A 16312-nucleotide genomic window follows, 5' to 3' on the forward strand; every position below is an offset into this window, starting at 1 on the left:
AGGACAGAAAGGTCAGTGTGGGAATAGGAGGGGGAGTTAAAGTGTCCAGCAACCGGGAGATCAGGTAGGTTGAGGCGGACTGAGCAGAGGTCTGGTCTGATCTGATCGGATCCATTGAGTAAGAAACTCTCTCCAAGGCTTCTCGTCTCCAGCTGAGGAGGGGGGGGAGGGAGTCGGAAGTCGGGTCCTGGCGCCGCCGCGGGGTGTGATAGGTCGCGCCGGAAGCCAGCGGGCCAATGAGCGGAGAGGACGGGCAGGCAGTGACGCGCCTGTTGCCAGGGAGATTCCCCGGGGCCAGCAGTAATGGCGGCCGCACTGATGGACTCGGGACTATGAACTGGGGCGAGGTGTGCGACGAGGAAGAGAAGTTGTTTCGGAAAAGGTACACACGCTTTAAAATCAGCGTTACCCTCGGGCTTGGAAAGTCCATGCCAACCACTGCTGGGACTGCCTTCTCTTGCCCTTATACCTGACATTTTTAATCATAAATTCTTACACAGAAATATAAGGTTTTCTGGTTTCCTAAACTCTTGTTTCCTTTCTTATATTTAACCGCGTGATCCTGCAGATATGTTTCTGTTACGGTGCTTTGCTATAATTATAAACTGTTTATTGTGCACAGGAAACCATGTATTCTTTTAACTAGAGGGAGTCATTGAAAAATCATGACTTGGGTTTTAATATAAAGACTTAAATTGCTGTAATTATGTCGGGACCTGGAATATTGTGCAAAGGTTGGGTCGTGGAATGGATATACTTGCTTGGCAGAGTGCCTTGAAGGCTCGCCAGCTTGATTGTGCTTCATCTGTGAGGGGAACTACACTGTGTCTGTACTTCCTTAAGTTCAGATGGGAGGTGGTCTCGTTGAAACGTACAAGATTTTTGTAGAAAACCAGTGCTGGTTTACAAAAAAAAGACACAATGTGTTGGAAAAACTCAGTAAGTCAGGCAGCATCTCTGGACAATATACAAGATTCCTATGGACTTCACAGAGTAATTACAGGTGATTACAATATCTAGAAGGAAAGTTCATGGCCTCAAAAATAAGAGATCAGTCAATCTGAGACAAAAAAAAATGTGTTTACCCAGTGTGTAGTGAGTCTTTGTAATTTACTACCAAAGAGGACTGTGGAGCCTCATGCGCTGAGCAAAGACCGATTGATTTTTAGATTGTGGTTTATTATTAGAGAATTGCGGATCTAACCCAGTCCATCACACAGACCAGACTCCCCACTATTGACTCCATCTACACCACACTACTTTGAGAAAGCAGCCAACTTAATCAAAGACCTTTCCCATCTGGGTCATTCCTTTTTCTCTCTGCTCATGTCAGGCAGAAGCTTAAAAGTGCACACCACCAGACTTAGGAACACATTCACCTCTGTTATCTTGCTTCTGCACAAACTGACTTTCCCTCCAGCTAGGGTATAATCCAACTCATTGTGGACATTGGACTTTGTCTCTGGAACTGGTGCTCTACAATACTAAGGACTATAACTTTCCCATTGCTTGATTTATTGTATTAGAGTTTAATGACTATTTATGTATAGTATTATCTGATTTGATTTTATAGCATTCAACTCAAAGCGTTTCACTGCACCTCAGTACACTTAACAATAATAAGCCTAAACCCATTGTGGATACAAGGAAGTGCAGATGCTGGTTTACAAAAAAGGACGCAAAGTGTTAGAGTAACTTAACTGGTCAGGCAGCATCCCTGGCAGCATCCTTGGAGGTGACATTTCATGTCGGGAAATCTCTGAATGAAGCGGACCTGAAATATTGCCTATCCATACTCTCCAGGGATGTTGCCTGAACTGCTGTCACTCCAGCACTTTTTTAATCTAAACCTATTGTGTCTACCCAGATAGTGAAAAACTTTATTTTAAATGCTATCCAGACAAACCATACTATACATAGGTGCAACAGGTAGTCAAAAACAGAAAACAAACAGAATCCAGAATATAATGTTACAGAAACTGAGTGTGTGCAAATTTTACAAAGTTACAAGGGGTGCTACAAGGCATATGAAAGGTCCGATAACAGCAAGGAAAAAGCTGTTCTTGATGCTAGTAGTACGTGCTTTCAAGCTCTTGTATTTTCTGTCCCTTGGAAGAGGGGAGAAGAGAGTGACCAGGTTGTACGGTCCTTGATAATCTTGGTGCTTACACGGGGCAGTGTGAAATATACATAGTCAATGGGGGGGGGAGGGAATGATAGTATGTATGATGGACTAGGCTGTGCACACAACTCTAAAGCTTTCTTGGCAATATCATTGAGTTCAATATCAGGACAAATAGTTGGTTTTTTTTTTTTAAGGGAATTCAGAGATATGGGGTTAGTGCAGGAGAGAGGCAGTAAAAGATCTGCCACAATCATAGAATGGCAGAGAAGGCATGGTGGGGGTGTATGTGTCAAATGGCTCGGATGTCTTTTGTACTAATTGTACTCTTACGAGCCCAGAAAGAGCTGCTGTAATCCTACCAAAAGGGAATGGGGTAGCCATTTGGGGGAAAGTGATTTGCAGGGTTATTTCGTGAAGTGCAAGAAAGGACTGAATGCTAAGAACTAACATGGACTCTAGGTTGAATACCCTTCTATGCTTTTAGGTCTGACGCACAATTCACTCGTGATGCTAGTGCCAAAGGGATCCATATTTTATAATGCATTGTGAACAAAAACTCCTTCTGTATTAGTTTACTTCACAGTCAAACTAAAATATGCAAAGCTAATGATTTGAGGAAAGGAGAGTAATTCTTCCATAAATAACTGCCAAAATAGTGGTATATTTGAAATGAAATGTTTTTGTACCTCTATCGAAATTATTAATAGCATAATAATAATAGCACAACTATGAATTTAGGATGTTTACCACCAATTTTCTTTTTATGTTTTTGTAAGTGTGTTTTTGTCATTAAAGATTGAGATTCGTTGGGATGAATTACGTACGGGTATCATGTGAAGGTGCCTGAAGGAAATATATTTAAACATGAAGGGTTGATTGTTTGATAAAAGATTTATTCACGGGACGTTAGCCTTACTTACACTTTCGGTAGTTACTGCTTATTTACAATTGGCCTTGAAGACGGTGGTAATGTGAAAATTGTCAATTCGTATTCAATCTAACCTAACTCGGGGATGTGTTTGTGTCAGCAACACACCACTATGTACAGGTTTATTGGTTATAAGTACAATAGATTTATTAAATAGTTGCATCTAATACAAAGAAGCAATATTTAACAAAGATGACGGAATTAGTATGTTCTTCAAAATCTTAGACCAGCCTGAGCAGCTGTGGTGAAAATCTATTTTCCTCATGATGGCAGGTTCCCTTTCGAGTTATACTTCCTCATGCTCTCTCTCTCTCTCTCTCTCTCTCTCACCCTCAGCTCTTTGTACTTGACTTATAACTACTAATTTCCGGAGCATCTTCTTCCTACTTTTTTCAAAAAAATAATTTTTGTTTTATTTATTACCAGTCACGCCTCTTAGTTGGAGCCATTCCTTATCCTCTTTCTTCACTGTCTTGAAACCTAAGCGGCTACTCAAATGAAGCCATTGTGCTAATTGTCTGTAATTCTGTCACAACTGTTGCTTGCCTTGGCATAATTTTCCTTTTGAATGTTTCAACCCGTATGTTCTTTCTATTTCTTAATCAGTATTCTGACCCAACTTGTTTCAAGTACCATACGCCTTCCGTAGCACCATCTTGATAAACGTCATGTACTTACTCTGCCCCAGGCTATTTTTATGCTTCCAACATATCACTGCAGACTTGAGTCCGAAGTAGCTTGCATGTCTTTAGGTTTTAAACATAATATTGTTTCAGCTCATTATTTGCATTAATCCTTTTTTTTGACAAATGACTCGTACCTTTCTTCTCAACTTTGCATCATTTTAAACTAAACTTAATGTGGGGTTAATCTGTGATTTATGTACTTTATAGACTTTTTCTTAATTTCAATTACAGCAATGATATTAAAGCTAAGACATATATCAAACACTTCAAAATTGGTGCATCTCCAAAACTCGTCACTCTGTTTAAACAACTTTGTACATTGAATTGACATCTTGTGCGGTCCATAAAAATATTCTCACCGGCACTGTTAGGTAGAGAATTCTAATATTTTGATCTAATAACAAAGAAATAACAGCGATATATTTCCAAATCAGGGTAAAATGTGACTTGGAGTGAGTACAAGTACTATTTCTGTGTGCCATTGATCCTTGCTTTTTTTAGGTGGTAAAGTTTTGCTTTGTTTATAAAGTCCATACAGTGCACTGGTGCTAGAGAATATATTCACAGGGGGCATGAGATTGCAGATGCTGCAATCTACAGCAAAAAACAAAGTGCTAGAGTAACTCAGTGAGTCACGGAGCACCTCATAGTCATAGAACCATACAGCATGGAAACAGTCCCTTCAGCCCAACTTGCCCATGCTGACCAAAATGCCCCCATCTATACTAGTCTCACCTGCCTGCATTTGGCTCGTATGTCTCTAAACCTTTCCTATTAATGTACCTGATCAAATGTATTTTAAATGTTGTTATAGTACCTGCCTCAACGACCTCCTCTGGCAGCTTGCTCCATATACCCACCAACCTCTGTGGAAAAAGTTGCCCCTCGGGTTCCTATTAAATCTTTCTCCTCTCACCTTCAACCAATGTCCTCTGGTTCTTGGTTCCCCACCTCAAAACCTTCTGACATCTCAATTTAGAAATTTTATTTCCATAGCAACATTTTCAAGAGAATTGTGTCATTTGCTCCAGAAATGGGAGTCTAGAACCAGGGGTCACAGTTTAAGAATAAGGGGTGGGCCATTTAGGACTGAGATGAGGAAAAACTTTCTCACCCAGAGAGTTGTGAATGTGTGGAATTCTCTGCTACAGAAGGCAGTGGAGGCCAATTCACTAGATATTTTCAAGAGAGTTAGATTCTTAGGGCTAAGGGAATCGAGGGATATGGGGGGGAAAAGCAGGGACGGGGTACTGATTTTAGATGATCAGCCATGATCATATTGAATGGCAGTGCTGGCTCGAAGGGCTGAATGGCCTGCTCCTGCACCTATTTTTCTATGTTTCTATTTATGCAATGTGGAATGGTCACAAATAAATTGGAGCCGTGTAGGGTGGCACTGTCTCTCATGTAGAATATAAAGAGTTTTGTATTTTACCATACTCCAGAAGTGTTTATTTTCACTACTGTAGCTCACATATTTATCTGATTCCTTGAACCTTTCATAAGAGCTACTTGAATTTAGATGCTTTCATTTGCTACTCTGGTATGCCAATTGCTGTGTAATTTTTTTTTGTAGCAATATATGGGCATTGGAAAGATCAACGTACTATTAACCAGCCTAGATCATGATCTGAAAGTACCGAACTCTTTCAGCAAGGGTGAAAATAAAAGCAATTTCTAATTCTGTAGTCCAGTTGTACCCAAGAATCATAAGGTTGTGGCTCTTGGCCTCTCAGAGGCCCTTTTCCACTTGTTTTAAAGTGTATGGAAACTTGGGCAGTGTTTGAGAGTGAAACCCTAAAGATACAGACTGTCACAGCTCTGTGAATGAAGCACTTGACGATGCACTTAAGATCAATTGGAATACACTTTTAATTACAGGCCTATGCTGAAGGAAGGAAATCCAGTTTGCAAAGCCTCAGTTCTAAGCGAATGGAGGGTGATGCAGGAATCCGTCACGAGCATCAATGGAAGAACAAGTACGAGGAGTCAGACGCCTACACCTTAACAGAACCATCCTATCAGCTCTCTGCCAATGAATTTTCCTGCCACTGTTGCTATGAGATATTGGTAAACCCAACGACTTTGAACTGTGGCCACAGTTTCTGCCGACATTGCTTGGCACTGTGGTGGGATGCTTCCAGGAAAACGGAATGCCCAGAATGCAGAGAAAAATGGGAGGGATTTCCGAAAGTCAACATTGTCTTAAGGTACAGTTATATTTTGTGTGCAGGAAGCCTACACGCGAAGAGTACGTTTTTTTAGAAGCTGAAATCATGATAAATGAATCAATATTAAAGGCAAGAGAGCATTTTAATACAGGAAATGTCTCTCTCTGGTCATTCTTTGCTTGTTGAAGGACAGAATGGAATTAGCAATATCCAAAAATAAGTCACAAAGTGTTGGAGTACCTCAGTGGGTCAGGCAGCATCTGTAGAGAACATGGATAGGTGACATTTTGGGTCAAGACCCTTCTTCAGACTGATTGCAACATCCAATTTTGAAGGTTCATTATTTTTCCATTAGCTATCTTTTGCTTGTGCGTCTAATACTGTTCAACACAGTTAAATTTGGTTTGCCTGATGTTACTGTTTTAGTTTTAACTCCACCGCAATATTAACAGCAGTTGCACTTAATGTTTGGTCTGATTGTGACTCTGTACCTCTATCCAAGGAAGAGTGGAGAGTAAATACCGACACAGGCTGATTAGACTAAAAAGCCTATTTTTGGAACAAATACCTTTTTTCATTTTGCTGAGTTTTAATCTAATTTTTTAAATATCAGCTATGGCTCAGTTGCTGCTACAGTTTGCACTGAGCCAAAAGGTTGCTGATTCAAGTCAGACTTTGGAGACTTGAGTGACCAATAATTCAAAATTCTGCTGAAAGAATGCCACAACCTAAGAAATGCCATCTTTGGGATAAAACATTGAGGAGAAAGCTGCCAGCTTTTTGAGACACACATTTTGAACACCAAGGGATTTATTGTTCATTTGTATACGTATACGGGTGGCACAATGGCGCAGCAGTAGAGTCGCTGCCTTACTGCGCCAGAGATCCGAGTTCAATCATGACTACGGGTGCTGTCTACAGAGTTTATACGTTCTCCCCGTGATCTGTGTGGGTTTTCTCTGGTTTCCTCCCACACTCTAAAGACGTACAGGTTTGTAGGTTAATTGGCGTGGTAACATTGTAAATTGCCCCTCGTGTAGGATAATGCTCATGTTTGGGGATCACAGGTCAGCGCAGACTCGGTGGATCGAACGACCTGTTTCCGTGCTGTATAAATAAGCTAAAAGGATCTATCTGGGCTTTTTCCTTTATAATTACAATCACATAGAACAGGGTCCAGCCAATTTGACATTTCATACCCAGACATGTTGATTGTAATGCTAAAGATCAGATTAAACCAATTTTCTCAGTACAACTTCAATATAGGCATCGACCCAATAAAGTGGCAAATTGCCCTGGTATGTTCTGTCCATAAAAAATAGGACAGTAGCTAAATTACCGCCCCTTAAGTCTACTCTCTCTCATGAACAAGGTGATGGGATGTGTAAACAGAAATATTATCGTGGAACTTAACAAAAATCTTCTTGCCGATAACTCATTTTGCATATCGCCACCTGCAAAATAAATTTGATCCATGCATGAACACAATAGCTGAATTCTAAACCACTCTTGACATCGGTGGCACAGCGATAGAGTTGCTGCTTTACATCACCAGAGACCCGGGTTTGATCCTGACTACTAGTTCTGCTGTATGGAATATATACATTGTCTCGTTAGCTACGTGGGTTTTCTCCCGATGCTCCAGTTTCCTCCCAGGCTCCAAAGACGTACAGGTTTGTAGGTTAATTGGCTTGGCAAAATTGTAAATTGTCCCTAGTGTGTGTAGAATAGTGCGGGGATTGCTAGTCACCGGCCCACTTGGTGGGCCGAAGGGCCAGTTTCTGCGCTGTATCTCTAAACCAAACTAAAAAACGTGACTGTTATTTGAATGTGGTATTGAGACTTCATGATTAAAAATTACAGTCAGTGGCATTCAAGAGGAATATTCTCTCCTGGCCAGTCTTGCGCGGAAGATGATGGTTGGTGATCAATCATCTCAGTCCCAGGACATAGTTTCATCCATTCCTCCTGGCAGTACCCTGGGCCAAGCCACCATCAGTTGCATCATCAACCATTTCTCCTTCAGGAAATCAAAAGTAATGATGAACACATTGAAAAATGATTAATTCCATTTGCAGCCCCTCAGAAAATAAAGCAGTTCCTGCACACATGCAGCATGACCTAGATTAAGGCATGAGCTGATTGAAAATCACATTTTCACCAAGCAATGACCATCTTTAACTATAGAGATTAGGTTTATCTGCACTTGAGATTCACTGAATGTCCTATTCTTGAGAATCACCATTGACCAGAAAACCAGCTGGACCACCTGCAAATAAAAAAAATACTGTGGGTATAATGCAGCACAGTGGCGCAGCTGGTAGAGCTGCTGCATCTCAGCGCGTCCGACCCTGGGTTCGATCCTGACCTTGGGTGCTGTCTGTGTGGAGTTTGCATGTTCTCACTGCGGCTGCTGCATGAGTTTCCTCCGGATGCTCTGGCTTCCCCTCTCACCCCAAAGACATGTGGGTTTGTAGGTTAATTGGCCTGTAAAATTGCCCCAGTATGTCCGGAGTGAATGAAAAAGTGGGATAACAGAACTACTGTGATTGGGTGATCAGTGGTTGGCATGGACTCAGTGTGCCGAAGGGCCTGTTTCCTTGCCATATCTCTATAAGGAAAAGTAAACTAGTTAAACTGGGTGGGTGTCTTGCAGAAAGGCTTGGTGAAAGGTCAGGAGGTGAGTTATTGGCCAACAGTGTGATGAAATTGTTCTCCTGCATGTCTGGGTGTAATTCTAACAACATTTAGATGCCTTTACACCAGAGAAAACAAAGCAGCCCTCTTAATTGACACTGCATTTTCCTCCCTAATCATTCATCCCTGCCATCAAGATTGCCACACGAGGAGTAGGAGAAAACTGGAGCACCTGGAGAAAACCCATGCAGTCATGGAGAGAACGTACAAACTCCGTACAGACAGCATCTATAGTCAGGATCGAACCCGTGACTCTGGCTCTGTATAGCAGCAACTCTAACGCTGTGCCACCTCAAATGGCGTATATAATTGTAGTCTAAGTTGTATAAATGCTGGACTATTTCTTGATGAATCTACTCGTAACTTCATTACCAGCCCTTTGGATACATTTGAAGAAATTAAACTCCAATTTACAGGTGTTTGAGTTGTCATTTTGCTGTACTTTTTGTTGTTGTCTCTTTCCAGAGATGCAGTTGAGAAGCTGTTCCCTGATGATGTCATAAGACGACGGATGGAGACACAGAACGACATAAAAATCTCACATAGCATCTTGGCTTTCGAGAAATTTGGCAGTGAGCAGTCAAGGGTTGTCGACCATTCGGGGCAATGGCGACGAGGCGGGGGCTTTTTCTCAGGAGTACTAACTTCTTTAACCTGTGCGGCGGTGAGTATATGTTTTTTGGAAAACATTTATACGGAAAAAGGAGGTAGGTTAGGTCATCTGGCCCCTCAAGGAATACATACTTGTAATGCTTTATGTTCCCCATAAGTGATTCATTGATTGTAAGTGTAATCATTGCCCTGGGCACACATTTTCTAAATTAATGACCAAGTTTAATATTATCAAACTAGTGTGCGATTGCCAGAATTATTGCAACATGAGACTACTGGTTAGCACACAATACCTTTTTTTATTGTACCTCAGTATAAATAACAATGAACTTAACGAACTAACAATATTCTATTTAGACCATATTATGTAAGAGCTTTCTTAAGCGGGGATGGGGTTGAGAGGGAAAGATAGATCAGCCATGATTGAATGGCGGAGTAGACTTGATGGAACAAATGGCCTAATTCTGTTCCTAGAACTTATGAACGGAATTTTCTGCAGCATTTTGCCAATACTTTTCTTGTTTGACAATATTTTAAAACTCTTTTTATTGTTGTATCAATTTAGTAAGAAGCTCTATCAATTACAATTTAGTGCTATAAAATTGGTCAGAATTGTTTTACATAATAGTAGATTTATATTTGCTTCTGGTAAAATACTTTTTTAAAAGGCTGTGATAAATATTTAGAATCTTGTGTTCAGTTCTGGGCACCATGTTATAGGAAATATATTATCAAGCTTGAAAGGTTTCTGAAAAGATTTACAAGTATGTTGCCAGGACTAGAGGATGTGAACTATATGGAGAGGTTGAGTAAGCTGGGTCTCTATTTCATGGAGCACGGGGGGATGAGGGGAGATATAGGGGTATGCAAAATCATGAGAGGAATAGATCGGGTAGACACACAGAGTCTTTTGCCCAGAGTAGGGGAATCAAGGACCAGAGGACATAGGTTCAGGTGAAGGGGAAAAGATTTAATAGGAATCCAAGGGGTAACTTTTTCACACAAAGGGTGGTGGATGTATGGAACAAGCTGCCAGAGATGGTAGTTGAGGCTGGGACTATCCCAATTAGACAGGTACATGGATAGGATAGGTTTGGAGGGATATCGACCAAGCGCAAGCAAGTGGGACTAGTGTAGCTGGGACATTGTTGGTCGGTGTGGGCGAGTTGGGCTAAAGGACCTGTTTCCACACTGTATCACTCTATGACTCTATATTGGGAAATATTTTTATGCCCAGAATCTGAGGAAGTGAATAAGAATGAATAACTTCACTGAATTTGTTACTAGGCTATTTCACACTTGGATAAAAGCATTTGCTAAAAGAACAATATGTGAATTGGCAAATAAATGCCGCAGGACTTTGGCCTTTGTACAGCTTAAAGGTCCAGTGAAATGTTTTTCTCTTCCCATGAATTGCTGTCTTTATTTATATCCTTCTGATTTCCACCATCAATGCCATTTTGCTTGTAAAGCAGATTGTTAATTCGCCTAGCAGCCTCTGGCAAAAAAGATGAATAAGGGACTAGTGTATGGAGACTTTAATTCCTTAATTGTTTAATAGCCTTCAAGCTTTTACTTGAGTAACCTTGACTGTGATCTTTATCCTAATCTATTGAGTATAGTTAGCTTTGTGTTTGTACTGATTCTAATAAAATTTGAAAATGATTACATATTTTATGTGAACTGATATGCCACATTTTCACTTTCATTGAAAGTGTACGTTAGCATAGCGGTAGAGTTGCTGCTTTACAATGCCAGAAACCCGGGTTTGATTCTGACCACGGGTGCTGTCTGTAAGCAGTTTGTCCGTTCTCCCCGCGACCTGCATGGCTGTTAGTGTGAAGGGATTGCTGATCAGTGCAGACTCGTTGGGCCGATGTTCCTGTTTCCGCACTGCATCTCTAAACTAAACTAATTTAATGACCCAGGCCCTCGATGAGGAGATGAAAATGATATTGTTTGTGCTCCAGCAAAATCTGTAGCCTAAGAATACATTTTGTTGTTTACCTTAATTTGGATAAAGTTATAATGTGTAATATTTGTCTTGTCCATGTGGGGAGTAGGAGTTGTCATTTATCTAAAACCCCTTTATTTGAGATTTCTAGCATATGCAGTTTTTTTAAAAAACTTTTGTACCGTGGCACAACATCCTCGGCACTAATTATTTCTTGTTGCAGGTGGTACTTCTAGTTTATCTCTGGAGCCGAGAAACTGAACAAGATCATCTTGTACACAAACCCGTGATGAAATGGACAGCAAAAGAAGTGGCAGTCTGGTTGGAGCAATTGGGTCAATGGACTACTGTTTACAAGGACAGGTTTCTGGAGGAGGAAGTCAATGGAAGGTGAGATTTATTTGCATTTGCTGTCAGGCGTCATTAGTGCAATTGAGACTTGGTCCTTTCTTCCTTCTGGAAAGTAACATTTAGAACTCTTCTACAGATCTATCATTCCTACCATATATTATCTCTCTTATCTAATGTACTTCATAGAATTGAAATGCAACTTCCTGTTCAGTTTGCATTATGAGCCCTCCTGATACCAGTCAATGGTCTGTTCATCTCTTCGTGGGATTCACAGGAGGAAGTTGGGGAAATGGGGAAGTTCCTCCACTGAAGAGATTTACTGCTATGTCGCAACTTCAGTTTAGTTTTCAGGGATATAGCATGGAAACGGGCCCTTCGACCCACAGAGTCCACGCTGCCATCGATCACACATTCACACTGGTTCAATGTTACCCTCTCCCTGTAATTAAGAGATACTATACAGAGGCCAATTAACTAACAAACCCACTCGGAGGAAACCCGCGCAGTCACAGGGAGAATGTGCAAACTCCACACAGACAGCACCCAAGGTCAGGATTGAATCCGGGTATCTGGTGCTGTGAGGCAGCGGCTCTACCAACTATGCCACTGTGCCACCCGCTAGTTGGTAAAGCCGTGAACCGAACAATTGTAGGAATCGTTCAAAATCTTGGTTTGGTTTTCAATTTATTTCTGGTGTTGATGTTTTTCAGAAGATACTTTGTCAGCAAAATGTTGAGACTTGAATATGATAAGTTAGTTGAATGAATGTAAAATAAGATACATTTGAATGATTATTACATGGATTTTATTTTAATAAGCAATAATAACAGATTTATCACATTTTAATTTTAATTATAAACTATTGCATCTTAACAGGCAGTAGTTTTGAAGACAATGTTATATTGAACTGACTCAAGAATTATTCTTTGGTTGTAAAGCACCTTGGATTTTCCAAAAGAGATGTTAAAGTCATTTCATAAATGCAAGTTTTTCTTTTAATTTACATTAGAGTGAAATCTCCAGTCTAGATGTTTTATTTAAAACATGTCTTCCATTAAATATATTTTTAGGTTATTGCTGACTCTAGGTGAAGAAGAATTTTCAAAACCTCCTTTCAACATTGAGAGAGAACTTCATAGGAAAGCTATTCTAATGGAATTGGACAATGTAAAAACACTTGGAGTTAAACCTCCCCAGAATCTTTGGGAATACAAGGTAAGTGTTTCTTAAAATGAAATGGTCTGCATGCTGGCTTTTTTCCCCAACTGATGAAATGAATTGTACCTATTGTTTTCTGTGTCCCTTATTGACAAAGGATTCAATTTTGTCAAAAGCAGGGGTGCGGAACCTGCGGCCTTCTAGGCCATTAAATGCGGCCTTTTGAATGAATCCAAATTTTGTAGAACAAATCCTTTTATTTTTATTAATATGTTTTTGTTCGTCTTTTATTATTTTTATTTTAATCTTAAAATTCAGATATTTAAAATACCAAAGAGTAAAAGAAGATTCAACAAAATAATCCTCCCCGACTGACGGCCACAATTAAAACATTAGTAAGTCACAAAATAATGTACATTTTGAAGTATATCTGATTGAAGTTTCTTGGATGCAGCCTTATTAGATTAAAGTTAACTTAATGCGGCATTCCAACATGAAAAGGTTCCCCACCCCTGGTCTAAAGTAACTGGTGGCCTGACTAAATTGGCTGTGCAGCACACTGGCGCAGCGGTAGAGTTGCTGCCTTACAGCGCCAGAAACCCGGGTTCGATCCTGACTATGGGTGATGTCTGTATGGAGTTTGTACGCTCTCCCTGTGATTGCGTGGTTTTTTTGCAGGTGCTCCAGATTCCTTCCACATCAAAGATGTACAAGTTTGTAGGTTAGTTGGCTTTGGTAAAATTGTAAATTGTTAGTGTTCGTGTATGTGGTGGTCGGCATAGACTCAGTGGGCCAAAGGGCCTGCTTCCACGCTGTGTTTCTAAAACTATGTTACATGGAGTTTTGGAGATGTGTAACCTCTATTCAGTTCAGTTAATATAATGATTTTATATTTTTGAGATGCATATTGCAATTTAACAAATATATAGTTTTAATTGTTTAGAATCAAGTCAATAATGTTATGCTTCTTTGCTTGATGTGGACTACAAATCTCTCTTCAGGCAATGAATGTTGGCAAGTCACTGTTCCTGCTGTATGCACTGAAGAGCTCCCCACGGCTGACAATGCTGTACCTCTACCTGTTTGATTACTCGGAAATATTTCTGCCCCTTATCCACACCATTTCTCCCAAGAAGACTGAGATGACAGAGGATGCAGATATTTTTCGCAAGTACTGGGTAAGCATTCTGTTACTGAAGTGAAATAATTTGTCAAGAAAATTTGTTAAGTGAAGATGCTAGATTGCTTAATTTTTTCAACTGCTCATTATACATTCAAGATTAGTACACTGAAACTGATCAAAAATCATAAACTTTTTGGCTGATGTCTGAATCTTGTAAGCTGTTTCCTTTTGCTTCTCTATGCAACACTGATTGCATCTGCTGTTAGTTGTTTTTGTTAACCTATTTTTTGGAGATACAATTTCCTTGAGGAATGATGTCTGGATTGATTACTTATTTGTGCAATTACTTTGATGCTTTTTCTCTTTAAAGTCTGATGACATCAGCTTGAAGCAGTGGGCTGAGTTCCTTGTGAAATACTCCCTGATACCTTATCAGTTGATTGTTGAATTTGCTTGGGATTGGATGGACTTGCACTACTGGACGGCACGTTTTATAATTTTCAACGCAGTGCTTCTGTCCGTCCTGGAAGGTTTTGCATTCTGGAGACTTTGGTCAAGAGGAGGACTCAGGTAACTTCCATACTTTGAATACACAACCAAACTTTGTGTGGAATTAGTCGACCAAAATACAGATCCACCGCCAATTTTCCAACACCCTTGGCCGAGATACTAATCTATTGTGTTTGCACTGATTCTAATAAAGTGATTTAAAAATAATTACAGATGTTACGTGAATTGATATGGGGGCGGGGGGGGGGGGGGCAAATTCGGTCCACCAAGTCCAACGATCACCCCGTATACTAGCATTATCCTACACAGAAGCCAATTAATCTAAAAACCTGTACATCTTTGGAGTGTGCGAGGTAACCAGAGCACCTAGAGATAATCGATGGGGTCAGAGTGAGAACATACAAACAGTGCCCGTGGTCAGGATTGAACCCGGGTTTCTGGCGCTGTATGGCAGAAACTGAGCCACTGTGCTGCCCCAAACTGTTGCAATTTGTGGCTTTTACAGTTCTATTTAATCTTTTGAGCTGAGCTACAAATCCAACACCAAATCCACCAATTTTGCAATATATTTAAAAACTTGAAGTATTCTAACAATTGCCCATGAAACGTGTTAATAATTTGAAATGTTCTTTTTTTTAGGACCATCCCTCAGAAAATGTGGAGCCATTTTTGGAAAGTATCAAGCCAAGGAATCCTTGTTGCGATTTTGTGGCCAATAATTCCTCAGTTTGTTTGTGACTGTTTATTTTACTGGGCATTGTACTTCAATCCCATCATAAATATCGACCTGGTGGTCAAGGAAGTGCGCCGCCTAGAAACTGAACACTTGTGATCGAGATGTACTGTCACATTACATTCTCAAGGCAGCCTATTACAGTTCTGGTATTAATAATGTTTAAATTTGTAAATACACGTTGCCACCGCTTGCAGCCAGATGCTGCAGCAAAGTGGTCAGAAACAACTGTGATTATAGTTTGAAGAATCAAAATAGTCAATCTATGTGAAGAAACAAAACCATTTGCTCCATTTAACGGTGAGTGGATTCGTATTCTGTGTTTACTGCTCTTTGCTGCAATTAGCACATTGGCTTTAAGTAACCAATTTGCATATATTTTTAACTTGTACATTTCTCAATTTTTTCCTTGCAAACTTGGACGTGTAATTGCTTTTTCATCTGTAACTCGGTGATACTCGTGATTCGACAAAACCATATGTGCCAGGTCACACTAATTTTCTTGTCTTTCAAGGGCTATAGGTACATCATGTATTACAATCCAAAGTGTGGAAAGGGGGAAGTGTTACAGCTGATATTTTGGTGCCTGTCCTTATAATTTATTTACAATTGATTCGAAATTTTGAAGTTGTGTAAGAAATTTGTGAATTTTTGTAATCATTTTTGCTGAATAAACTCTATTTTTGCATTTCTTTTATTGTTAATCATACTGGAATATCATATTGTTAATGTGAAATAGCCGGCTGAGATGTGAATGGTGATCCACAATCTTGTTTCTTCCACTGATGAATCCATCAGCTAACAAAAACAGATTAAATTGAGTTTTTATATATGGTTGTTTTATGAAGTACAAGTGATGTTCAAAATTCATGTTTAAGTTAATTTCTTCAGCTATGATTCGATAAATTGACTTTTCACTCCAGCTTGACTAAAAGAACAATGTGCTTGATATTCAATGTTGAGTCAAAGGGGAAGTTCATATTTTTCATTCTTTTTCTGTTTTCCATTTAAATCTGTAAACTGCCTGCTCATCAATAAATTGGAGTTGCTGTTGATCAATCACGGCTTTCAAACCTCCACAAAGCCTTTGCAGAATGGGAATGGTGTGAGATGTGTTGCCATGTCATATCTTGCTCAATAATCCCGACACTGAGCTTTTACCCAGAAAGTCCAGCAGTCACTTTTTTTTAAATATACTCTTCCCTTTGTTGAGATATATCTTGAGGTAGCAATTAACTTACTTTGCAGCGATTTGCTTTGTTTA

The 16312-nt window shown here is 39.9% G+C and overlaps 1 protein-coding gene across 2 annotated transcripts; it reads left to right on the forward strand.

Moving 5' to 3' along the window:
* Positions 1–256: 256 nt before the first annotated feature.
* bfar (bifunctional apoptosis regulator) lies at positions 257–15878 on the forward strand. Of its 2 annotated transcripts, none has more exons than XM_033040487.1 (8): positions 257–382; positions 5621–5949; positions 9073–9271; positions 11397–11563; positions 12595–12739; positions 13684–13860; positions 14176–14375; positions 14955–15878. In XM_033040487.1, the coding sequence occupies exons 2-8, from the start codon at positions 5672–5674 to the stop codon at positions 15145–15147; spliced, it is 1359 nt and encodes a 452-aa protein (XP_032896378.1). In that variant the 5' UTR covers positions 257–382; positions 5621–5671; the 3' UTR covers positions 15148–15878. The 2 variants fall into 2 exon arrangements, with proteins under 2 accessions (XP_032896378.1, XP_032896379.1); XM_033040488.1 differs by having other exon boundaries at positions 285–445.
* Positions 15879–16312: the final 434 nt, after the last annotated feature.

This window comes from Amblyraja radiata, chromosome 22 (assembly GCF_010909765.2).
Source record: "Amblyraja radiata isolate CabotCenter1 chromosome 22, sAmbRad1.1.pri, whole genome shotgun sequence".
NCBI classification, from domain to species: Eukaryota; Metazoa; Chordata; class Chondrichthyes; order Rajiformes; family Rajidae; genus Amblyraja; species Amblyraja radiata.